Source organism: Staurois parvus, unplaced genomic scaffold (assembly GCF_062004578.1).
Source record: "Staurois parvus isolate SC_StPar_1 unplaced genomic scaffold, SC_StPar_1.0 ptg000748l, whole genome shotgun sequence".
NCBI classification, from domain to species: Eukaryota; Metazoa; Chordata; class Amphibia; order Anura; family Ranidae; genus Staurois; species Staurois parvus.
In genome coordinates this window covers 2,437,432-2,464,555 of record NW_028318544.1, presented here as the reverse complement: position 1 = coordinate 2,464,555, position 27,124 = coordinate 2,437,432, and the positions used below count along the sequence as shown (strand labels likewise).

Below are 27,124 nucleotides of genomic sequence, written 5' to 3'. Positions count from 1 at the left end.
TCCACTTTTGCAGTCAAATTTGAGAAAACAAATTTGTTTGTTTTATGTTCCCAATCACGCAACATACCTAAAAAATGTTAATTTCTTAACTTTAAAGCGGAGCTCCAGTCTCTGGTTGAATAAAAATAAAAGTCAGCAGCTAGAAAAATTTAGCTGTTGACTTTTAACCTCCCTGGCGGTATGATTATTTCAGATTTTTGGTGCTGAAAGCGGTACCATTATTTTGCATGGAAATATGTATTTTTTTTTTATTGTAGGCTGTAATTCTTAGGAATAACTCACTAAAATCTGGCCGAACAAGAGTCTAGTAAACATTCCGGATATGATAAAACTTGAAACACGAAATCAAAAATTATAATTTAATAAATAATCATAAAAATAATAATATAATAATAATAAATTTAATTCAATAATATAATCAAACCAAAAACACTGAAATTTGAAATATAGCGCCACGTTCGCACATCGCTGAGCAAAGTCACAGAATCGTTTTCAGTGTCTGATGATGAATTTCCCCACAAATCATTATCACTCAATTCTGCAAGTGGTTCTGATTTACTATCGCTGTTCTCTAGCCGGTCTAAAACCGCTTTTGACCTAAAGGGATATTTTTTGGACGCCATGGACTTTTCTCAGTTTCCAGGCAGAAAGAACAGTAAAAATGCAGGCAGGGCACAGGACAAAGCACTAGGGACAAAATGTATGTGAAATGGTTTGAAACAGTAATGATTTACTATGTAATATTCGCTTACAAAAAAAATGACATTTTTTTAAATGTTTAAATTCACCGCCGGTTACGGCCGCCATATGTCCCGACGTCACAGGAACAGGAACACAGAAGCCAGATGCCGGCATCAGCCGGAGGAGATGGCCGGGGATGCTGCAGGGGACGCATCGCGGGAGCGAAGGACAAGGTAAGCTCTGCAAGGACTCCCTGAGCAACGCCGCATGGTAAGCCCGAGTGTAGCTCAGGGTTACCGCTCTTGGTACTGAAATTTTATCCGAGCTACACTTGGGAATACCACCAGGGAGGTTAAAAAATAGCCACTCACCTGTTCCTTGGTCCAGCAGTGTCCTTACCGCAGCCGAGTTCACCGGCCGTCTTCTCTCCCTGGCATCTTAAGTGTCGGACCCAGCTGTGACAACTTGTGGCTTCACAGCCGGGTGCCCACTGCGCATTCGCAAACAGCTCTGCGCTTTGTGAATGGTCCCACAATCTTCTACGACCTGTCACATGTTCCAGAAGACTGGGGGGGGGGACTTCTGTTTCCGATCGCTAAAGCGGTCAGAGGTACCTGTTAAAAATTGAGAACCCGCTCTCGCCCCCACTCCTCAAAGGTGCCAATCCTGACTGGGGGAGAAAAAGCCCTTAAAGTGGAACTTCCTATTTTGAGTGAAGCTCCCCTTTAAGGGCCCTTTCACACAGAGCTGTTTTCAATGCGTTTTGGTGGTAAAAAAAAAAGTGTAAGAAAAATGCATGAAAAACGTATCCCTTTAAATACTTTGGAACGCTTCACACTACTGCATTTGCGTTTTTAAAGTCCTGCATGCTGCATTTTTGGTGTGTGTTTAAAAAGTGCACCTTCCCATTGAAATAAATAGAAAACGCATCAAAAATGCACTCACTGTGCATTTTTGGTGCATTTTTTGAGTCACATGTCCAAGTTTCACAGGTGCATGATTGGAATCAGTAATCCAAAAACCTCAGTGAGCCCTGGTTCACACTGTGTGGGCTGGTTGCAGAAATTGCATCTGTTCCGCACCTGCACCCTAATCGTGCTGCTCTTACAAGACGTGCATGGACATGCAGGCACCCCCATGCATCTCGGCCCACAGTGCATTTACGGGTACCGTAGGGAAATCGCTTGGTCAAACAGACCATGAGATTTCACTGCGGCTGTGTTTTAAAAAAGTGCATGCATCTTATTTGTGCAGAAAGCACAGGCATGGCAGCCGACACAAAAGCATGGCCTGTACAAGTATGCGCCTGGGCTAAAGACACAGCAAAAACGCATATACATTTTACTGCATTTTATTTAATGGAGCGGAGTGAACGGGCCCATAGATGTTTCCAAGGAGAATGGTGTGGGTAATTCTAAGGATTCCTGGACAGTCTCACAGTGTCTTTGTCCCCAAGCTATCCCTCATTAACACACAGTGCAGGAGGGCGCTTTCGACATTTTGATAGTACAGACTGTGTTAAAATCTAGTTTATATCTGATAATAAAGATCACAGTACATACAGGGTTAATTGTGTTAAGGATACAATAATAAATGCACATATTTTTACAGAACAAAAAGTGCATTTATTATTTTTCCTTCAAGAGCCTGCACTGCACCTGTGATCAGTGGATGGTGGGTGCAATGTTAGGCTACTTCCGCCAGCTTTCTTCTCTTTCTGTTAGAATGAAGTGTCCAAGGACTATGAGGTTGCTGATCAGAACTCTGGCAGTCCATTGAGATCTACTACTCTGTCTGCTGCGGAGGCAGATGGAATTGTAGTTTATTCATTCACACATCTCTGTGAATGAATGATGTGGCTGTGCAGAGGGTGCCCTGTTGATTTTAAATGTGACAGCGGCTCTGACAAGGGAAGGGGGTGAGGGCATGGGGGTAGGGGGGTTCTGGAGTGGGGTTACACCTTAAATTCAGGTGTAAAGGTGAACTCTTCCTTTAAAAATTACTCTACAACCCCCTCCAACACATTGCACAGCAGGCAGAGCAAGTAAGGGATTTTGAGCACTTGAAAAAATATTTAAAAATTGCTGCTTACCATTTTGAGTGATGCCACGTGACTGGGAAGACAATATAAAAGTAGGTGTTATGCCTAATTGGCTGCACAAGTGGAATTACACTTTAAGTGGTCGGGCCGCCATAGAAGCACACGGCCCCTAGGGGCGCTGTGGGGCCTCCAGCAGCGATACACCTGGGCGCCGCTCCCCTCGCTATGGCAACAGTGAGGACGCTGTGGAGTCAGCATTTCCCCAACACACACAATGGACCTTCATCACCGCTGACCCGGTCCGTCCATCTCCCAGATCCGTCCACCTTCCCGGTCCGGCCATCCTACTCAAACCCGTCCACCTCCCCGATCCCACACCGTGCCACATTCCTACACTCCGGGGACCACACAGCCCCGTGTATCTCTATGGATCCTCCTCATTCCTCGCCTTCTCTCACATTCCCCGTTCTGATCCCAGCTCCGCCATGTGATGTCCGGCCATGTGCTGCCATCTCCCCGTCACCCGCTCACCTCGAACAGCGGGCCGATCCGGTTGCTCTCCAGGTAGACCTGGATCCGGGTTTGCTGCCGAGACGCCATGAGGATCCGCCGGGAGGTGATGAGCGGAGAGCCGCCGGTGTGATCAGAAGACAGACCGCGAAGGGAGCGGAGCGGACACCTTCTTCATCACCATCATCATCATCACCCCTCCGGTGTGACACTTCTCCTCCGCTCGGCACTGCCAGGAAGGTGCATGAGGAGCACAGCCCTCCCTCCTCCTCCCACCAACCGTCCCCCACTCCTCCCCCTCCTCCTCCTCCCGGTGCTGGCTACAGCTACACCGCCCGCATCACACCGCACTCCTTCCAGGAGACCTCCAGCTGGAAGACAGGAACGAGCAACCCCATTGGGTGCTGCCAGACAGTCACTGTGTGTGATTGGCCACAGATTGCCACTTCATCCTGTCTACAGTGTATGGGGGCACCTTCCCACCACAGGGGGCTTCATATATATATATATATCTATATCCGCTGGACACATGACACAGCTATATACTGGCTATATGACACTATAGGTGGACTGACCTGTGTATATGACAGTATAGATAGGGGGCTGACCTGTGTGTGTGACAGTATAGGTGGAGGGCTGACCTGTGTGTGTGACAGTATAGATGGGGGGCTGACCTGTGTATATGACAGTATAGATGGGGGGCTGACCTGTGTATATGACAGTATAGATGGGGGGCTGACCTGTGTGTGTGACAGTATAGGTGGAGGGCTGACCTGTGTATGTGAGACTATAGGTGGGGGGCTGACCTGTGTGTGTGAGACTATAAGTGGGGGGCTGACCTGTGTGTGTGACACTATAGGTGGAGGGCTGACCTGTGTGTGTGACACTATAGGTGGAGGGCTGACCTGTGTGTGTGACAGTATAGATGGAGGGCTGACCTGTGTGTGTGACACTATAGGTGGAGGGCTGACCTGTGTGTGTGGCACTATAGGTGGAGGAATGACCTGTGTGTGTGACAGTATAGGTGGAGGTCTGACCTGTGTGTGTGATGGTATAGATGGAGGTCTGACCTGTGTGTGTGGCACTATAGATGGAGGTCTGACCTGTGTGTGTGACAGTATAGATGGAGGTCTGACCTGTGTGTGTGACAGTATAGATGGAGGTCTGACCTGTGTGTGTGACAGTATAGATGGAGGCTGATCTGTGTGTGTGACAGTATAGATGGAGGCTGATCTGTGTGTGTGACAGTATAGATGGACTGACCTGTGTGTGTGACAGTATAGATGGAGGGCTGACCTGTGTGTGTGTGACAGTATAGATGGAGGTCTGACCTGTGTGTGTGGCACTATAGATGGAGGTCTGACCTGTGTGTGTGGCACTATAGATGGAGGTCTGACCTGTGTGTGTGACAGTATAGATGGAGGTCTGACCTGTGTGTGTGACAGTATAGATGGAGGTCTGACCTGTGTGTGTGACAGTATAGATGGAGGCTGATCTGTGTGTGTGACAGTATAGATGGAGGCTGATCTGTGTGTGTGACAGTATAGATGGACTGACCTGTGTGTGTGACAGTATAGATGGAGGGCTGACCTGTGTGTGTGTGACAGTATAGATGGAGGTCTGACCTGTGTGTGTGGCACTATAGATGGAGGTCTGACCTGTGTGTGTGGCACTATAGATGGAGGGCTGACCTGTGTGTGTGACAGTATAGATGGAGGGCTGACCTGTGTGTGTGACAGTATAGATGGAGGGCTGACCTGTGTGTGTGACAGTATAGATGGAGGGCTGACCTGTGTGTGTGACAGTATAGGTGGAGGAATGACCTGTGTGTGTGACAGTATAGGTGGAGGAATGACCTGTGTGTGTGACAGTATAGGTGGAGGAATGACCTGTGTGTGTGACAGTATAGATGGAGGGCTGACCTGTGTGTGTGACAGTATAGATGGAGGGCTGACCTGTGTGTGTGACAGTATAGATGGGGGGCTGACCTGTGTGTGTGGCACTATAGATGGAGGTCTGACCTGTGTGTGTGACAGTATAGATGGAGGGCTGACCTGTGTGTGTGACAGTATAGATGGAGGGCTGACCTGTGTGTGTGACAGTATAGATGGAGGGCTGACCTGTGTGTGTGGCACTATAGATGGACTGACCTGTGTGTGTGACAGTATAGATGGAGGGCTGACCTGTGTGTGTGGCACTATAGATGGACTGACCTGTGTGTGTGACAGTATAGATGGAGGGCTGACCTGTGTGTGTGACAGTATAGATGGAGGGCTGACCTGTGTGTGTGACAGTATAGATGGACTGACCTGTGTGTGTGACAGTATAGATGGAGGGCTGACCTGTGTGTGTGACAGTATAGATGGAGGGCTGACCTGTGTGTGTGGCACTATAGATGGACTGACCTGTGTGTGTGACAGTATAGATGGAGGGCTGACCTGTGTGTGTGACAGTATAGATGGAGGGCTGACCTGTGTGTGTGACAGTATAGATGGACTGACCTGTGTGTGTGGCACTATAGATGGAGGGCTGACCTGTGTATGTGACAGTATAGATGGAGGGCTGACCTGTGTATATAACACTATAGATTTATTTATGGAACTTATATAGCGCGGTCAATTTACGCAGCGCTTTTTACATATATATTATACATTCACACCAGTCCCTAACCCTCAAGGGGTGTACAATCTAAGGTCCCTAACTCACATTAATACATACACATATTAGGGCCAATTTTAGACAGGATCCAATTAACCTACCAGCATGTTTTTGGATTGTGGGAGAAAACCGGAGTACCCAGAGGAAACCCACACAGTCACAGGGAGAACATACAAACTCCAGGCAGGTGGTGCCATGGCTGGGATTCGAACCAACGATCCTAGTACTGCCAGGTGGAAGTGCTAACCATTTAGCCACTGTGCTGATGGAGGAATGCCCTGTGTATATGACACTATAGATGGAGGAATGACCTGTGTATATAACACTATATAGATGGAAGACTGTACCTGTGTATTTGACACTATAGATGGAGTAGCTTCAAAGCTGAACTCTAGTTATGATCTGTATTGAATAGTTACATTGCTCCAGCTTGAACCGGGGATCAAACGTGTAAGTATGTGTAACAACACCCCTGAAGGTGCCAGTTGGTAACTTTGGGTTCTCTGTTCTGCTCCTTGATTCCAAGAACAACCTCAGCCCCTCTGACACACCCAGTAGAGTAAATATCACTATAGGCACAAGTAAAGTGTAAAATACCCTTATGCAGGCCATAGATGAGTCGAAAACCGTCCGTTTTTAAAAAGAAAAATGAAAAATCGGTCGTTCAATAGGCTGACGTTACCACCAACAGTAAAAAAAATCGCCCGATTTTCATCCTGTCTACGGCCAGCATTTAATTACTTCTGTCCCTGCAGAGAGCTCCGCTATTATATTTGACATGAAAAAAGTATTGTAGTTGCAACAATGTATCTATTTGTATCTATTTTGGATACAGATGTTTTTATTCAGATACAAATAGATACATTGTTGCAACCGCAATACTTTTTCATGTCAAATATAATAGTGGACTGGAATTCTTATTCTTTTTCTTCTTTTTTTCTCCTTCCTTTTCTTCTTCTTCTTTTTATTCTTTTTCTTCTTCTTCCTCTTGCAGGCCACGGCTCATGCGCAGATTTTTAATTGGTAAAAAGATTGGCCGATTTGCCCATCATTCCCGGGAAAATCGGCCGATCTGCAAAATTGGCCGATTTTTTTCCAACTTCACCGATAAAAAAAAGTCCCAAAAAACGGCCGACCAATTAACCCATTAACGGTGCGAAAAATCGGCCGATTTTTTTTCAGCTAAAAAATCTGCCGATTTTCGACCTGTCTATGGCCTGCATTAGTCTGGCTGTGGGTTACTACTAGTAAATAGACACACCCCAGTTTAGTGGTAAATGCTCTTAATCTATTGATGGGGGTTAGAATGAATAGCATTTGAACATAAATGTGCGCAGACAGGTAGATTATGACACATTCTGTTAGACAGAGTAATAGCTATGCCAAATTGGCAAAAAAGTCAATTTTTTCCCCACTAAATAGAATCGAAAGTTGAATTAGTAATTCAGCAATAAACAATATTAATAAATGATAAATGAGGATAACACTACAATGAATTAGAGTGCACTCTAAGTGATTGGCTGGAGCAGGGACGGACTGACCATTTGGAAACTCGGGCACCGCCCGAGGACCCGGGGTCAGTAGGGGGCCCCATGAGATGCACCTGGTACCTTTTGCATAGGCTTTTTTGAGTTTGGGCAAGGACACGGGGGCCCCATGATCCCCTATTGCCCAGGGGCCCCATGAGTTGTCAGTCCGCCCCTGGGCTGGAGTACAGTGCCTCTTAAAGAGGTACCTCTTTATTAAGTAAAGGGACAAGGCCTCAGGGTAGCAACTGTTGGGGACAGTCTTGAGTTCTGACTCTTCAGCCAGCTAAGTATTGAGGGTCCATTAACCATTTGATGTGCTTTAAGGTAGTCAATAAGGCCTACAGGCAGTATTGGAGCTATAGAGTAGCTGGGAAGCAGTTCCTAATAACTCGGCCTCTCACGATGGTAAAAAGCAGTGGTCACAAGGCCCTGTCACCAGACCCAGTGACACGGCAATGATCCCTCTGATCAGGTGCCCACTCACTCTGGGTTGCCCGTAGTGATTCTGCTAGGAAGCACAGCAGGTCCGTGCCCTGGCATCTTCGTCCCTCCGCACTCAGGCCATGCTCTATACCTTCTGGTAGTCTCACACACAGAAGTGGGCTTTTGCTGGCACAGGCTCTCTTTCCCTCAGATGGCTTCTCCCAGCATGGTCCTCTCACACACTGCCTGGGTAGCACTGAACTGGAGAGAAAACTGGTCCTGAAAAATCTAGTTCTCTCCTTACTGCTGCAAAGCTTGGTAGGGGCTGTAGTTCATCCTTTATCAGTGCTCCATCGACTTGCTCATCCAGACCTGTGAGGACTTTGGTCAAGCTTCGAAAGGAAAAGTCTACTCTGGGAAGTCAGAAGTCATGCTCTGCGGAAAGTGGTTCCTGCATTCTTCTGCATCCATCCCTTTCAGCGTCAAGATGGACTTCATCAAAATTTTGAGAGTCTGGTTTGGAGCTGAGGGCACAGTGCCGAAGTCTTGGGAGGAGAGACTTTCTAAAATTAAGCAAAAATTTGGACTTTGGAGCCTCAGAGAACTTACCATCAAAGGGAAGACACTGTTACTCCACAGCAAGATCCTCTCTGTGTTGCAGTACCTTGCCCAGGCCTGGCCCCCATGGGTCAACACCTGCAAGGCCATAACAAGGGCAGTATTTTACTTCATGTGGGGCTCCAAGATGGACAGAGTGAAGCAGGGAGTCATGTTCAAGGAGCCCCTCAAAGGCGGCAAGTGTGTGCCCGACAATGCCACTCAATTGAGGGTGTTCTTTGCCTTCAACTGCATTCGCAGGACTTTGCTGAACAGAATAGTGGACTCTGGCTCCATGTCATGTATTTTTCTCTTGTCCATCTGGAGGTCCCTCGGATGGGACAAATGGAACAGTTCCATCCCCTACAACTGGGACACTCCTTGGTATTACTTGGACACTTTTAAGTTTATCAAGGAACAGGGGCTACATGGAGTCAAGCCCAACTTGTAGAAGCCAAAGACTGTATACAAACGTATTAGATCCAAGGACACTTTGGAGTCTGTTCCAGGCCTGCCTTCAGCCACTTTCAAGGTGGTCTGGAGGAATGTTTCTTCAAAGAGACTCACCAACAGGCACAAGGACCTAGCATGGATGGTGATCCAAGGGGGGTTGCCACTCAGGACATTTATGCATGCCAAGAACCTGAACAGATACAGGCACTGCCCTTTTTGCATCATCCAGGAGGAAACTGCTATGCACATTTTCTAGGAGTGTCCCTTTGCTCATGACCTGTTGCAGACCTTTGTGACACAGACAGCCATCACACCTTGGTGTGCTGAACGGACCTTTCTGTGGAACTTTTGCTCAGGAGAAGATTGATGGCACCTGGAGGGTGCTGTGTTGCTTCAAGGACGCATTATGGTGCGCCAGGAAGAGTCTCATCCACCAGTGGGAGAGGATGTCCATAGAGGACTGTCACAGATTGGTCCACAGTCTGCTCAGAGACTATAACTTGATGAACTTCAAGAAGGAAGAAGAAGTTTGAAGATTTCCCCTTCCCCCACTCTCCCTTGCATGTCTTTGTCCTTTCAATAAAGCTTCAGTCCTATGAACTCTTTTCCCTTCCCTCATTCCTCTTTCCTACCCCCCCAACACTCCCGTTGCTTATTGAGTTGCTTATCGGTAACACTTGAAACGATATTGCATGCTATGGTTATGCTGCAGTGCCATGTAGGATGTGCAGGACATGGATCTAACCCAGGCAGTACACGTCTGACATCGCGCCACTAGGTACTCCAGTGGAAACTTAGGGGGCCACAAACGGATTCAGGGTAAGCGGCATCATGCATGGTGTGATAGTTCGGGGAATCTTGCTCCGCATATCACGTTAGGCATCATACTGCTGGGTAAATGTATTTATTGTATGATTGAGACTCTATTATTATGTGGTGTATTTATGCACTGCCTCGCAGTACAGGGTGGAATATACAACGATTAAGTATCTTGTTTTTTATATACTTATATAAAAAATTGTAAACTTATATAAAAATAATATAGTTTGTCCTCTATTATTTCCAATGGGCAGCTTGTCTCTGAGGACTACATGTCCCATGATCCTTCTCTCCTCTCTGCTGATTGGTCCATTGCTGTTTTAAGGAGGGACAGAGTGGGCGTCGATCCAAGATTATTACATGCAGCCCACTGCCACTCATAGTGTCCTGCTCCAGTCCTCTCTCTGTTTTATTAATCCCCCCTCCACTGTTGACAGGAGAAAGGAGGGGGGAAAGAGACCACACACACAGTCTGCTGCTGTGGTTAAACTCCATGCTGCTGACAGGAGGAGGGGGGCAAATGTGGAGTTACAGAGACAATCCACAGCTGACCTCTCCCCTGTCACAGCACGGCTGGCTGAACATTAAACCGGCAGAGAAGGCAGGAGGCAGATGAGCTGGGGGAGGGGAGGATCAATTGCCCAGCTACATACAAGGTGTGACAATTTAATTATCAGGTATAGACCAGTAATAACCCTATCAAACGCCTCTGCATCCGTCAAAAGATTGGATGAAATTTGAAGACGATGTTCTTTCTGATCTTCTTTCAAGCTTCGAGGCACCATCTTTGCAGAAATCTTTCTCATTCCCAAATCCTCTGTTAGAATCAGTCATCCTGTTTCCCTGTTCATGTTAAATTGTTCTGCCATCATTCTCATACAATGGTTCATACTCTGTCCACATTTGCAACCGTCCTTTGCGTTTTACATTGCCCATTTTTTGCAGCATCCTGCCCCTCCTTCTCCTTCCTTCAAAAACAATGCATTTCTTCCTATAATGTTCACCATTAGCTTGTTGTAACAGAGCTGAAGATTCACTTGCACTTTTGCCAATTTTCATGCACAATTTGATGCTAATCTGCTGTTCCAGATTTCTGTCACTCATTTTCTGCCATCAACGCAACACACACACAAACACATGATATTTCATCTACTACTCTGTAAAGACTGAGTCAGCCGGTCTGAGTGTAAATTAGAACATGTCAGAACACGCTCAAGTATGAATGGCCATGTGACTCACCATCATAGTGCAATGCCACGGGCATTCCGGGAATTCAATTGTCACACCCGTCTAAGGCCTCTTGTACACCGTACTGATGTTTGAGCGTCTGCTGTTTTTTAAACAATTCCAGGTGCTTGTTTTGCCTATGTGCATATTCTTAGGGAAGATTAATTCATAGTCATGCTCATATACACATATACGCATGCAGGCGGCGTAAATAACTGACAAAAAATGATTTTCATATATATACAGTGATGGAAGTAAGTATTTGATCCCCTGCTGATTTTGAACGTTTGCCCACTCACAAAGAAATGATCAGTCTAAAAATCGAGTGGTAGGTGTATTGTAACACTGAGAGACATAATAGCAACAAATAATTCAAAAGAAATGAATGTCTAACAAATTATGCACTGATTTGCATGATCATGAGGGAAATAAGTGTTTGATTCCCTTCACAAAACATGAGTTGGTGGCAAATTCCTTGTTGCAATCACAGAGGTTAGACATTTCCTGTAGTTGGCCATCAGGTTTGCACACATCTCAGGAGGGATTTTGGCCAACTCCTCTTGGCAGATCCTCTCTAAGTCATTAAGGTTTGGTGGCTGATGTTTGGCAACTCGAACTTTCGGCTCCCTCCACAAATTTTCAATCGGATTAAGGTCTGGAGACTGGCTAGGCCACTCCAGGAACCTAATGTGCTTCTTCTTGAGCCATTCCTTTGTTGCCTTGGCCATGTGTTTTGGGTCATTGTCATGCTGGAACACCTATCCTCGACCCATTTTCAATGCCCTGGCTGAGGGAAGAAGGTCCTCACCCAAGATTTGATGGTGCATTGCCCTATCCATCGTCCCTTTGATGCGGTGCAGTTGTCCTGTCCCCTTAACAGAAAAACACTCTCAAAGCAGAATGTTTCCACCACCATGTTTGACAGTTGGGATGGTGTTCTTGGAATCATAGGCAGCATTCCTCCTCCTCCCTTGCAGGCACTACAGGATTTCAATCCTTGTTGGCGTAGTGTTTTACCGATTGTTTTCTTGGTGACTGTGGTCCCAGCTGCTTGGAGATCATTGACAAGATCCTCATGTGTAGTTCTGGGATGATTCCTCACTGTTCTCATGATCACTGACACTCCACGAGGTGAGATCTTGCATGGTGCACCAGATCTAGGGAGACTGACAGTTGTTTTGTGTTTCTTCTATTTGTGAATGATTGCACCAACTGTTGTCACCTTCTCACCAAGCTGCTTGGTGAGAGTTTTGTAGCCCAGTCCAGCCATGTGTAGGTCTACAATATTGTCACTGGCATCCTTAGACAGCTCTTTGGTCTTTGCCATGGTGGAGAGTTTGGAATCTGATTGTTTGATTGCTCCTGTGGACAGGTGTCTTTTATACAGGTAACAAAATGAGATTAGCAGCACTCCCTAGGAGACTGCTTCTAATCTCAGCTTGTTACCTGTATGAAAGATACCTGGTAGCCAGAAATCCTGCTGAATGATAGGGGATAAAATACTAATTTCCCTCATGAACATGCACATCAGTGCATAATTTCTTTTGAATTTTTTGTTGCTATTCTGTCTCATGTTACAATACACCTACCATTCGATTTTTAGACTGATCATTTCTTTGTGAGTGGGCAAACATTCAAAATCAGCAGGGGAGCAAATACTTATTTCCTTCACTGAATATATATAGGAAAATCATCAAATATATACAGTCAGGTCCATAAATATTGGGACATCGACACAATTCTAACATTTTTGGCTCTATACACCACCACAAGGGATTTGAAATGAAACGAATAAGATGTGCTTTAACTGCAGACTGTCAGCTTTAGTTTGAGGGTATTTACATCCAAATCAGGTGAACGGTGTAGGAATTACAATAGTTTGCATATGTGCCTCCCACTTGTTAAGGGACCAAAAGTAATGGGACAGAATAATAATCATAAATCAAACTTTCACTTTTTAATACTTGGTTGCAAATCCTTTGCAGTCAATTACAGCCTGAAGTCTGGAACGCATAGACATCACCAGACGCTGGGTTTCATCCCTGGTGATGCTCTGCGAGGCCTCTACTGCAACTGTCTTCAGTTCCTGCTTGTTCTTGGGGCATTTTCCCTTCAGTTTTGTCTTCAGCAAGTGAAATGCATGCTCAATCGGATTCAGGTCAGGTGATTGACTTGGCCATTGCATAACATTCCACTTCTTTCCCTTAAAAAACTCTTTGGTTGCTTTTGCAGTATGCTTTGGGTCATTGTCCATCTGCACTGTGAAGCAGCATCCAATGAGTTCTGAAGCATTTGGCTGAATATGAGCAGATAATATTGCCCGAAACACTTCAGAATTCATCCGGCTGCTTTTGTCAGCAGTCACATCATCAATAAATACAAGAGAACCAGTTCCATTGGCAGCCATACATGCCCACGCCATGACTCTACCACCACCATGCTTCACTGATGAGGTGGTATGCTTAGGATCATGAGCAGTTCCTTTCCTTCTCCATACTCTTCTCTTCCCATCACTCTGGTAAAAGTTGATCTTGGTCTCATCTGTCCATAGGATGTTGTTCCAGAACTGTGAAGGCTTTTTTAGATGTCGTTTGGCAAACTCTAATCTGGCCTTCCTGTTTTTGAGGCTCACCAATGGTTTCCATCTTGTGGTGAACCCTCTGTATTCACTCTGGTGAAGTCTTCTCTTGATTGTTGACTTTGACACACATACACCTACCTCCTGGAGAGTGTTCTTGATCTGGCCAACTGTTGTGAAGGGTGTTTTCTTCACCAGGGAAAGAATTCTTTGGTCATCCACCACAGTTGTTTTCCGTGGTCTTCCGGGTCTTTTGGTGTTGCTGAGCTCACCGGTGCGTTCCTTCTTTTTAAGAATGTTCCAAACAGTTGTTTTGGCCATGCCTAATGTTTTTGCTATCTCTCTGATGGGTTTGTTTTGTTTTTTCAGCCTAAAGATGGCTTGCTTTACTGATAGTGACAGCTCTTTGGATCTCATCTTGAGAGTTGACAGCAACAGATTCCAAATGCAAATAGCACACTTGAAATGAACTCTGGACCTTTTATCTGCTCATTGTAATTGGGATAATGAGGGAATAACACACACCTGGCCATGGAACAGCTGAGAAGCCAATTGTCCCATTACTTTTGGTCCCTTAACAAGTAGGATGTACATATGCAAACTGTTATAATTCCTACACCGTTCACCTGATTTGGATGTAAATACCCTCAAATTAAAGCTGACAGTCTGCAGTTAAAGCACATCTTGTTTGTTTCATTTCAAATCCATTGTGGTGGTGTATAGAGCCAAAAATGTTAGAATTGTGTCGATGTCCCAATATTTATGGACCTGACTGTATATACACAGGTGTATCTCGGTTTACAAACGCCTCGGTTAACGTCATTTTCTGTTTACAAATGAAAATCCATTGAAAATAATGCCTTGGTTTACACATTTTTTACAAAATTTTTTCGTAATACGAAGTGTATGTTGCTGTCAATTTTTAAATGCAATTTCCGGATTTTTTTTCTTCACTATAGCTCACAGAATTAGCTGTCACTTTCCCAGAGCTAAAGGATACTGTGTTTCTTTTATCTCGGGAAACAAACTAAAAGGAAACATTGTTTCTTTTAACTCCGGGAAATAAACTAAACGGAAACTTTCTTTCTTTTAGCTGAGGGGAAAGCTGATTCTCTGAGCTATAGAAAGAAGAAGCTATAGTGAAGAAAAAAAAGGAGTTAGTTACATTTAAAAACCGGCACTGACCTAGAGTGACAGGGACTTTTTTCTGACCTCCAGAATGGATTCATTCCTATGGGAAACTGTGTTTCGGTTTATGAATTTATATATATATATTTTTTTTTTTACTAAGGAATACGCAGCACTTATTTAAGCACCTGTGTGCAAAGGCACATTGTAAATAATGGGACCAAAGATACACGCATACAAGATACAAGATAAACAGTATTAATCACTTTCCAACTGCGCTATAGCCAAAATACGGCTACAGCGCGGTTGCCCAGTTCTGGGAGGGCGTACATGGACATCCTCCCAGAACGCGCACCCAGCACTGTCGGTGATGAGGTAAAAGGACAATCACAGCGGCCTTCTACCATGTGATCAGCTGTGTCCAATGACACAGCAGATCACAATGTAAATACAGTTGCCAGTTATCGGCTGCACTTTCCTCACGCTGTCACAGCATGAGGAAAGTTCTGCCGATAACCAGCAAATGTGACAGGGGAGATCTGCACTAATAATCATGGCACTGATTATCAGTGTCAACCAGCAATGCCGCCCAGCAGTGTTACCCATCAGTTTCGCCCATCAGTGCCCAGCAGTGCTGCTCATCAGTACCGTCTGTCAGTGCCCATCATTGCTACATATCAGTGCATCATCAGTGCCTCCTCATCAATGCCCACCAGCGCCTTCTCATCAGTTCCCATCAGTGCTGCCTATCAGTGCAGCCTCATCAATGCACATCAGTGAAGGAAAAAAATTACCTGTTTGTAAAATTTAAATTTTTTTTTAATTGTTTGCTTTTTATCATTTACAGTGCAAAAAATAAAAACCCCAGTGGCGATAAAATACCACCAAAAGAAAGCTCTATTTGTGAGAAAAAAATGCTAACAATATGTGTACAGTGTTGCATGACCAAGCAATTGTCATTCAAAGTGCAACAGCACTGAAAGCTGAAAATTGGCCTGGGCAGGAAGGGGGTAAAAATGCCTGGCAGGCAAGTGGGTTAATATTATACAGTCCTGAGCATACTGTTTATTATACTTTAAGGAACATAAATGCCAGTCTTTAATAATAATCCCATAAAACACCAATGGTGGCCTCATTGGAGAACTTGAAGCAGGTTCTGTAGCAATAGAGACAAAAAGTAGTAGTGTAGACCTTTAAAAGGGATGACATTTATTAAATAGATGATTGGCAACTCACAGAAGAAGAATAATCAAGCACATCAAAATCCATTCACAAGGGGATGTTGGTAGTAAGACTCCATACATTCACATGTACAGTACTTGGAGCTGCCAGAGTTGTGGTCTCTGTTCCCGGCTAAGATGGAGGGGTCCCATACTGAGGTTTAGAGCGCTAATGGGACGCAGCCATTTTTAATGCAGGAACGTGTGCATTTGGATTGTACACTTGCATTTTAAATAATGGGCTACATTTTACCTCAGTAAAAAAAACCGCTGTACTGAGCTTTTTCAAACTGCAGTGTGCAAGAGACCTGATAGGTCCCCATTTTGCCACCAAAACAGCCAAGACCCATTGGGATATGGACAACACTGGACCTCTGCAGGTATGCTGTGGTATCTGGCACCAAGCCGTTAGTAGCAGATCCCTTTAATTCTGTAAGTTGTGAAGTGTGGCCTCCAATGGATTGGACCTGTTTTTCCAGCACATTCCACAGATGCCTAGTTGCACTGAGATCTGGAGAATTAAGAGGCCGAATTAAAACCTCAAACTCGTTGTGTTCCTCATACTATTCTTGAACCATTTTTGCAGTGTGGTAGGAAGCATTATCCTGCTGAAAGAGGCCACTGCTATCAGGGAATTCTATTTCTGTGAAGGGGCGTACTTGGTCACCAACAATATTTAGGTAGGTGGTATGTGCCAAGTAACATCCGCATGAATGGCAGGATCCAAGGTTTTCCAGCAGAACACTGCCCAAACCATCACACTGCTCAGCAGCGCTGCCATTCACAGAATACTTAGTATTTTCCAATGAAAATTGGATTGAACAAGGTGGAGAGGTGTAGCAGTGACATCATAATTTCTACCCTAACAAAGGACCCAGAAGATAGCAGCAATCAATGTGGTAGCACTGACTATTACAGTGATTGTCAGCTTCCCCAGTGATTCATCAGGTATGAGATATGCTTACCTACATTGGTGCAATCTCGACAATGTAAGAAATGTCATACCTGGAGTTCAGCTTTAAACATAACATTAAACTACATAGGTGATTTTAATCTCGACTGCCGCTAGTCGTTCTGCCAATAGTAGATGGTCGAAATCTCCAGCAGAATTGCTAAGAGGTTTCCTGTTTATCCCTATGGAATTGATTCCTCGCTCGGTGAGGCAGTGAGATATTGCTCCTATCACCAATGATTGAGATTGAACTGTGTTCAGACCAACGGCACAGCAGCAACTCACTGCATCTGCTTACAGAGGGAACGATTCCATAGGTACAGATAGGCAGCTTTTTTAACAGTCTTGCCTCTGAAGATTTGTCTCCATCACCAGAATTGCTTGTCTAACATCAACCTTAAGTAATCTATTGAGTTCAACCAATAGAAAATAAATAAATAAATACAAAACCTCCATATACAAAACCCTATACTCACAATTGATCCAGAGGAAGGCAAAATCCCCCAAGAAGCCTAGTTCAATTTCCTCCAACAAGGAAGAAATCCTATCAATTATCAAGCCTGCGCGAGTCCCATCATAGGGGTAGACACTCAGAGTACAGCTGACACGTTTCAAAGGGCGTCCCTTTTTCATCAGAGCTAACTGAACTATGAGTGCTCTCTCCCATATATACCCTAAGACTAAAGCTAAGTATATATGGGAGAGGGTACTCATAGTTCAATTAGCTCTGATGAAGAAGAGACGCCCTTCGAAACGCGTCAGCTGTACTCTGAGTGTCTACCCCTATGATGGTACTCGCGCAGGCTTCATAATTTTTAAGTTCCCTTGAGGACTTACATACTTGATTTACTTTGCTGTTTGTGAGTATCATTCTGGATTCAATAAAATTTTGGTTTACTGAGGTAATGCGTAAGGTTGGTGCGCTTTCCGTTTCACTTTGCAGTACTAGTCGGCCTTCCCCAGCCTTGTTTGGAGCTGCACAACCCCATATGCATTGGTGGTCGAATTTTTCAGGTTCTGGTTCCATCCATCCACCCCCTATCTGGGTCTCAGAATGCAGGAGAGTTTGTTTCTGGCTCAGTTTGACTGTATTCCCTGGACCAACAATCTCTTGTGTCATTACCTACAAATGGTAATATCCAGTTATGTTCTGTGTATTTAGGAATGTGTCCATCTTTTTTTTATCAGTTGAGTTGGCCAGAAGAAGTTCCCAAGACGGTCTATTCTACATTTACACAGCTCTTACTGTAAAGAAGTCTTTAAGTATGTGGAGGTTAAATATCTTTTTTCCAGATATAAAGAGTGCCCCCTTGTCCTCTGTAATGACCTTAAAGTGAATAGCTCTAAACCAAGTTCACTAAATGGACCACCTATGAATTTATACATAATGCTCATATCCCCTCCTAATCTCCTCTTCTCAAGAGACAATAAATTCAGTTCCTCTAATCTTTCCTCATAGCTGAGCTCCTCCATGCTTCTTATCAGTATGGTTGCCCTTCTCTGCACTTTCTCTAGTTCTCCAATATTCTTTTTGTGAACAGGTGCCCAAAAGTGAACTGCATATTTCAAATGGTGTCTTAGGCCTGGTTCACACCTCTGCGAGTTGCAATCTACTGTGAGAAAAAAAATCCCTGACCCTATACAAAAAATAGCTGCTGAAAATGCACTGATGTGAACGTGTCCCATAGGACATCATGTTAAATGGACTGTAATGAGTTTCTGCAAAATGCACAAAATACTTAAAAACACATACATGTGTAGCACTACCCCCTTAGGAGTCGCTGAGCTTTTGGTCCCCCTACAGCTCTACACAGCCAGGCAACACATTTTTCTTCCACACCTGCACACTGGATACAGTAAACAGTCCTCAAGCTTGGTTTTGTGATTTTATTAAGGGGTTTTGAACTTTGATGGGGTTAAGGGGTGTATGGGATGCCCAAAGGAAATGCAACTGAGGACAAACTCCTTAGCAGCTATGTACAAGTCCATTAGACAGCAAAGTCTATTTGTTGGAAGAGCTCTCCAGCCCTCCAGGTGTACCACCTCAGACCCCAGATGAAATCTCCTCTTCACCCAGCTGCCTGAGGGAATCCCTGGACAAGGGGATCCAGAAGCTGCCACTTAAAAATTAACTGAGTAATGAGCTAGTCAGGTTCCCAGAATGCCTTCTCCCCTTGTCTGACCCAGGGGGTGTAGAATTACTCAGTCCTCTCCCATAAGCTTGTGGGTTGTAGCATCAGGTCTTAAGCTGGGCTGGCTCCTTCCCTGCTTCCCAGGCTGTTCTCTCTCAGGGGAACATGAGGCTGAGAGATCCTCCTGTTCAGCAACTCTGCCTGTCGGTAGGCCCATCCCTGGACCCCTCCTAGGCTCCAAACTCCAGCCTTCACTTCATCTCCCACCCAAACTCACCTGCTGCTGAGCAGGCTTAGTCACTTAAGAGCTTCCCTGACCCCATGCCAAGCCTCCTGCTTGGGGATTGGCCAGAGTCCCTTAAGTGTGCAGATCAGCCCCTCCTCACCCCCACCCACTGCCTTTTAGAAACTTAAGTCTCTAGAGCAGGGAGAGGTATCAGGAAAATGATCTGCAGAGCCCTCAGCCCTGACCCACCTAGATGGAGGGGGACAGATCCCCTTCTGTTTTTTTTATCGGACTAGATCGGATTGGAGGTAGGTGGGTGTAAATGTACACCAGTTAGTTTACATCCACCACCTATCTATAGAGGATAATGGACCGTCCGATCAGGTCCACCTGAAAAACTCATAGGTGGACCCAGGGGCGGACTGACAACTCATGCGGCCCCCGGGCAATAGGGGATCATGGGGCCCCTGTGCCCTTGCCCAAACTCAAAAAAGCCTATGAAAAAGGTACCAGGGGTATCTCATGGGGCCCCCTACTGACCCCGGGCCCTCGGGCAGTGCCCGAGTTTCCAAATGGTCAGTCCGCCCCTGGGTGGACCTGATGGGACACTTCGAGTGAAAGGGGTCTAAATCTCTTCAACAGGACTATGGAGAGATTTAGGTGTTTTATTACCTAAACATTGGAATCAGTACTGTGGATAGCAGAATGTGAAAAGTTAAATAGGACCGTTCTATCAAATTTACTAACAATCACATCCACATACAAATCTGCATGCTGATATGAAATCACCTTACATTTATTAGTTGAACCCCAACTCTAGGATATTATCAACCCCTCCTACCCCCTCTATCTAACTGCTGGTATGAAAAAAAAATATATTCAAATGTCCATTTTACTTACCTGAAGCCACTGTCATAATTCATAATCTGTTTACTTCCTGGGATACTTCTTCGGGTGTCCACATCTCTGACTGCATTATGTGGACAACTTTTCTGGTAAAGGTGACACTTGACTAGGTCCTCTCTCATAGGCTCCAGAGGCAGGAGACTCAGGGGTGGTGAGAGGACCAATACCCAAGACGATAACAAGCAAAGAAAAATATCTGGTCCCCGTGGCTGGAAATTTGTTCTGCTCAGAGGAACTGTGATCCATTACACTGCAGGATGGCTTAGGAAGAGGTGTTTGGAATCAAGACAGGGGAGTAATACAATTGAGACACAATGAGGTACAGTATTTTATATTAATTTCTCCCTGGAGTTGGGCTTTAACCACTTGCCCTCCAGAGGATTAACCCCCCTTCATGACCAAGCCATTTTTTGCTGTTTGGCACTGCGCTATTTCAACTGGTAATTGCGCAATCGTGCAATGCTGTACCCAAAAGAAATGTATGTCCTTTTTTTACACAAAAATAGTTTTTTTTTGGTGGTATTTGATCACCCCTGCAGTTTTTACTTTTTGCGCTCTAAACAAAAAAAGAGCAAAAATTTTGGTTATAAAAAATATCCAATAAACTCAAAGTCACAAATTTAGGCCAAAATGTATTCTGCTACATGTCTTTGGTAAAAAAAAATCTCAATACATGTATATTAATTTATTTGTGTGAACGTTATAATGTCTACAAACTATGGTATATATATTGGAATTTACATAGCTTTTACTTTCTGACTGCCTATCACATTTCTTGAGGTGCTAAAATGCCAGGCAAGGGGTCAGGACAGCATTTAAGTATAACCGAGCCTGCTTAGCAGCAGGAAATTTCGGGTGGAAGATGAAGTAAGAGGCTGAGATGGATGCAGGAACCTGGGAGGGGGCCTGCCTCCAGGTTGGACTTGAAGAGGAGTATCGCTGGCCCTCACCAGTCCTCAGAGGACCACCTGTAGAGCCAGAAAAGAAGCCAGCCCAGCAGAAGGCCTGAAGGCAACCACAACCTAACAAGCCTGCAGGCAAGGAAAAGTGAGTAATCCTAAACCCCTTGGGCCAGATAAGGGGAGAATGCATTTTGGTGGGAAACCTGACTAGCCCCCATCTGGGACAGTGCATTTAAAGCAATAGATTCTGGGACCCCTTGCTCAAGGACTCCCTCAGTACAGCTGGAGGAGAAGAGGATTCATCTGGGGTCTGGGGTGGTACACCAGGAGAGGCTGAAGATCTCTTCATGAAGAGGTCTACTGAACTGACTTGTACATAGTTATTCAGGAGTTGTCCTCAGTTACATTTCTTTGGGTATCCCATACATTCCTAAACCCCATACAAGTTTATTAATAAAATCACAAACAAAACAAGCCTAGGGACTGGATACTGTCTCCTTTGTGCAAGGTCTGAAGAAAATACGTGTTGCCTGGCTGTGCAGGACTATAGGGGGGCCCAAAACTTAGCAACTCCTAAGGGGGTAGTGCTACATGTGGGGGCTTGTAATTCCGGGATCTCCTATAGAAACTTACGTGGCTGTAGCCCCTAGCAATTGGCACAGAACGACTTGGAAAAGTGTTGTTGCTGCAGGAAAGTGTCACGGAGACAAGCCACTCTCAGTGGAGTGGCTTGTACTGCTGGAATTGTGAATGTTGCTGCAATTTAAAGTGCTGTCTTTGCTGATGTTGTCCATGGCAACCACATCGGGCTCACACAAAAGTCTTTTTGCTGCTCTACAGGTGGCTCCTAAAAGAGACTGTGTTTGCTGTGTATCTGCTAATGCCTGTAAAATGTCCGTTGCTACTCTGCTTGCCATTGCCCGGAGCATCGGTATCTACAAGTCTTTTTGCTGCTGCACAGGTGGCTACTATAAAGGACTCTGTTCATCGTGTACCTGCTTGTTATAGTGAAGACTATGTTGCTGCTACTATTGTGCTTATTGCTGCCCGTAGCAACCATGGAGAGCTATGATACCCCTGCGGATTACAAATGCCCTGTTTCCCAACAGCAGCTGAGGCCTGTGTTCTTTTGTTACTGCTGAAGCCTGCAAAAGTCAGTCAAAAACAAAAAAACTAAGTCTAAGGACTGGTTACTCTCTCCTGCGTGCAAGGTCTGCAGAAAAAGCATGTTGTCTGGCTGTGCAGGACTATAGAGGGACCCAAAACTCAGCAACTGCTAAGGGGGTAGTGCTACATATACTTACATTGGTCCAAGCTAAAACAAAGTAACTATACAAAAAAAAAGCCATTAGCAGACCTTAGTTGTAATGCACTTTTGTAGTCATTATCACCTAATTGAATGTATTTTTTGTTATTTAAGCAGTGTACATTTCTGCATTTGACCCAGTATTAGCCTCTTGTACAGGACTGCTCAGACTGGAAGAGGGGGAAGCAGCCCAAGAAGCTGGTTGGCTGTGCTGCAGTGCTAACAAAGAACACGCTGATAGGAGGTGAGAGCAGAGTGACAAACAGCTGTATTCATTAGTATGCTGCTTCTCCTTTCACTGTCTCGTCACAGGCAAAGGGAGTGTCAAACCCTCTACATACTCTGTAAAATGTTTACTGATGTGATCTTAAAACTCTGCAACAAAGGGCTATAAATATGTAATCCTATTGTGTATGCTCAGGGGCGTCCCTAGGGTTGGTGTCACCCGGTGCGATAACACTTGGTGACACCCCCTCCAACGATCCCCACAGGATGGATTGGATCTGAGGATTGGGGAGCATAATGGATCGGACTCTGATCCATTATGCTCAATCCGCAGATCTGATCTATCCTGCGGGGATCGTCGGCTTGCTTTACAACTTACCTTTCCGTGGAGCGGGTCTGGTGTCACCTCGTGCGGTAGGTGTCACCCGGTGCGGCGCGCATTCCCCGCACCCCGCACCTCACAAAGAAGTCCAGTACAGCGACACAGCGGGCACCAGATCGCGGTGCCGCGCGCTCCCAGGGAGCACGCACAGCTTGAAAATGCGGGCGCCGTTTATGAACAGCAACCCGCCCCTGCACTGCTCCCGTGTGGCCATTTATGTACATGGACCGGACGGGAAGTGGGTAGCTGCAGCTGGGAAAAATCAGGTGTGCTGAGATGTATGGCAGAACTGAATGGACAGAAATACAAATCCTTTGGCATGTGAAACAGCTTTCTTATTCATATTTCATCTCTGTATTTCTGTGCTATTTGCCTGGAGGTTCGCTGAGAGATACGTATTCTATTTTAGGCTTGATCTTGTTGTTGGATTGTGTAGTATTCGCACACAGACTTGAAAGTACACATTACATCATTAGAAGAAGAAGAACTCCATTTGAAAGGATGCTAAAAGTGACCTTGGTTTGATCTAATCTTCATCCTGCCATAGTAAAGCATAAAACAAATGTCCATATGCATAGATAGCGTGTCTTTATTCAGCTGCAGAGCATATGGGCATAGTTAAATGTTAACATTTTTTACATATATTTGCATTTATGCATTTGGATTTATGACTCATAAGCCATTGTTGGACTAGCAAACAGGTTCTACCATCACTATTTAAAACTAAAATGTGAGTTTCAAAACAAGAAATAAGGATATATATAAAATTTCTTAAAGGTGCATCCAGACAAGTAGGAAACATTTTGCACTTAAATGATTAATTGGACGCAGCTACCTGCAGAATTGTCCTAATATTCATGTTGGTGTTATTCCTATGCACTAGGCTTCCTTCCAGGCGAAATCCTCATAGCTGTCAGTATTCTTATTTCTGAATATTACTGAATCTGAGAATGTAAAAATGCATGACAATGTCTTCCATGGTTCCAGTACCACCCTCAGTTGTTTTGTACAGAGCCCTCAATGGTTCTGCACAAAGCATCCCCATTCCTCATCTTTTTGGGTCCCCAGCCAGTGCTCCTGGCTCCTCCCAACTGTTAAGTGCCTACCATATCAAGCTGCTTGCTATGGTGGCACTCATGTGGGCCCATTCCCAAGTTGGCTCTGTGTGTCCATTGACACACAGAGCATGGCTCAGCCCTACTCCCGATCCCTCCTCACTGGCTGTGATCGACAGCAGCAGGAGCCAATGGCTAAGGAGGGAGAGACCTGGGAGAGCTGCTGCTCTAGTGCACATCACTTTATCAAGATCAGGCTCAGTACAGTGTGTAACTGCAGCTCCCTGCCCCCTGTTTTGTGAATTTTACAAGGATGTACAGGACAAATGGCTTCAAATAAACAGCTACAACGTATGTAGGAGGATTTGTTTCATCTCTGTATCACCCGAGGCCAATCACTTCACTGGGTATATCTAAGGGTTTACAACCACTTTAAACTCACTGCAACCTGTTTCATGGGATATTGCATTCTTTGTCAATGTCCTTAGGCTATCTTCATGTTTATAGCAGATCTAAATCCTAATTGGATGACATTTATTTTGCATACAACAACAGCTGCATTGTTCAGGGTGGGCTGATGGTGACAATGGCTCAACATTAACCTCCCTAGCATTCTGATTATGTCAGTATCAGAGGCGGACTGACCATTTGGAAACTCAGGCACTGCCCGAGGGCCCAGGGTCAGTAGGGGGCCCCATGAGATGCCCCTGGTACCTTTTTCATAGGCTTTTTTGAGTTTGTGCAAGGACACAGGGGCCCCATGATCTCCTATTGCCCGGGGGCCCCATGAGTTGTCAGTCCGCCCCCGGTCAGTATTTCTGTGCTCAAAGTGGTACATTTTTTTGCATGGAAATATCTTGTTTTTTTATTGTAGGCCTGTAATTCTTAGGAATAACTCACTGAAATCTGTCTGAACAAGAGTCTAGTAAACATCCCAGGTATGATAAAATTTGAAACACGAAATCCTAAATTATAATATAATAAATAATCATAAAAATAATAATATAATAATAAATTTAATTCAATAATGTAATCAAACCGAAAACACTGAGTTCGTCAAGTTCGCACATCACTGAGCTTAGTCGCAAAATCGTTTTCAGTGTCTGCTGGTGAATTTCCCCACGAATCATTATCACTCAATTCTGCAAGTGGTTCTAATTTACTATCGCTGTTTTCTAGCTGGTCTAAAACCGATTTTGACCTAAAGGGATGCTTTTTGTACGCCATGGATGTTTGTCAGTTTCCAGGCAGAAACAGAACAGTAAAAATGCAGGCAGGGCACAGGACAAAGCACTAGGGACAAAATGTATGTGAAATGGTTTGATACAGTAATGTTATACTATGAGATTTTAGTGTATTGAGTGAATGTCACTTTTAAAATGTTTGAATTTCCTGCCGGTTCCGTCCCCCATACGTCCCGTACGTCCCAAAGCTTGCAGAGCTGGTACATTTATTTTGGGTTGTTCTTTGGTGGTAGGTTATGGTACTAACAAGAAACACGCAGCTAAATTTAAAAAAAAATTTTTTTTACTATTTTGGGCCAGTTTTCCTTTGATAATAAAAAAAATTATGGAGATATCCATTACCATTTACCACCAAATGAAAGCCCAATTGTTCTTGAAAAAAACAAGGTATAATTCACCTGGATGCACAAAGTAGTTGTGATGATATGTACAGTTTTACTGACACATGTCAACGTTGCAAAGTTGTGCTTAGGCATTAAAATTTGTTTTACCATTAGGCGTGAAGGGGTTAAAATGGCATCCAAACAAAGTTACCTAAATAAATAATCTGCAGATATAGGCACATTTTTCTAAGTGTCTCTGAATGGTATAAGCATCCACTCTACATTAATAAACTTGAAATTTAGGTGGCTGAAGTGTTGGTTAGCAGTCATGTTACTCACATGAATCTCCATAAAATACCCATTACAAATACCTATTGCAAATTTTAATGAAAAGGGTACATATAATCCCTTAACTCTTTCTCCAACAAAACACAGCACATCTTTGTAAAGAAATGTTACCGGTAATATTGGTGCAAACACATTGTTAACTCCAGAATGACATTTAAATGTCAAATGCTTTTTTTTTTTAATATCAACTCGCTGCTAAAAATTGATTTTCACCTAGAAAATGAAACACAACACATCCATTTATATGCTTGTTACCCTTCAGTAATTTATGCTGTAGAAATTATCGCCAAAATAGACAAGCATTAGAAAGCATGTAACCTTCTATACAGAATAAAGTCTATTAATGGAGCTCTCAGCAGTCCACATTAAATACCATTCTAAAAAAATAAATAAATAGAAATAATGAAAGGTCAGGCGCTTAAGAAAGTGATTTATCAATGTCTCTTTGCTGTAAATTTGCATTTCTGTACTGTGAACCAGTTTTATTAAATGCTTATTAAAGCTCTTTATTGTGCATTTTTTTTCTGTTATCCAGAAACTCTTAGTTTGGTTTAAACTCTAATGGCTAAGAAAGAAGGTCTTTCCCTTGAATTCATAAAGACTTGCACAGACAGATTTTATAAAAGTGTCTCTCGTGCATTTTAAAAGTGGTGTAGAGCACACCAAATTCATGCACCTGTCTAGAACTTTGGTGCTGCTCCACCTTTAGGCCCTTTTCACAGTGACATTGCGATCAAGTCTGCCTGTCCATTTTTCAGGCAAACCCGATCAGAACCTCTATTCTCCTCTATAGAGTGGCGGGTGTAAACAGACATGTGTCCGTTTACACCTGCCAACATCTAATCCGATCCGATCTGCCAAACAGAGATTGCCAAACATTCCCCTTCCATCTATCGGATCAGATGACAGTCGGATGGAAACAGACAGGTGGTTAGTTTCCATCCGACCACCCATAGAGGACAGCAGGCTGTGTCCGTGTCTGCTCTGCATAAATGTCATCTTGCTCAGTGGCGATCAGCAGACAGATCCCCCGCTGAGCAAGAAGATCCACTGATGGGTTCATCCCATGTAAAAAGGGGCCTTAGAATGACACTTTTGCTAAATTTGTTTGCACCAGTTTCTCTCCCTGTATGCCAAAAGAGAGTTGATCAAAATTAGCTCTGCTTTCATAACATATGAAGTGTCAGTATTTTATTTTCAATTTGGCGTATTTATTGCACCACAATATAAAGTAGCGCATTTTAGATTTATCTGAATAT

General features: G+C 44.3%; 1 protein-coding gene and 1 pseudogene across 1 annotated transcript in view; one reads left to right on the top strand and one right to left on the bottom strand.

The window, feature by feature from the left end:
- CUNH8orf34 (chromosome unknown C8orf34 homolog) overlaps window positions 1-3,490 on the bottom strand; it is a 377,615-nt gene extending 374,125 nt beyond the window's left edge. Inside the window, exon 1 of the mRNA XM_089654283.1 lies at window positions 3,254-3,490. Within this exon, the coding sequence (XP_089510409.1) occupies window positions 3,254-3,322 (69 nt within the window). The 5' untranslated portion in view covers window positions 3,323-3,490. The remainder of the gene's footprint in view (window positions 1-3,253) is intronic.
- A 4,782-nt stretch (window positions 3,491-8,272) lies between these two features.
- On the top strand, window positions 8,273-9,425 carry LOC149445052 (uncharacterized; annotated as a pseudogene).
- The last annotated feature ends 17,699 nt before the right edge of the window (window positions 9,426-27,124 follow it).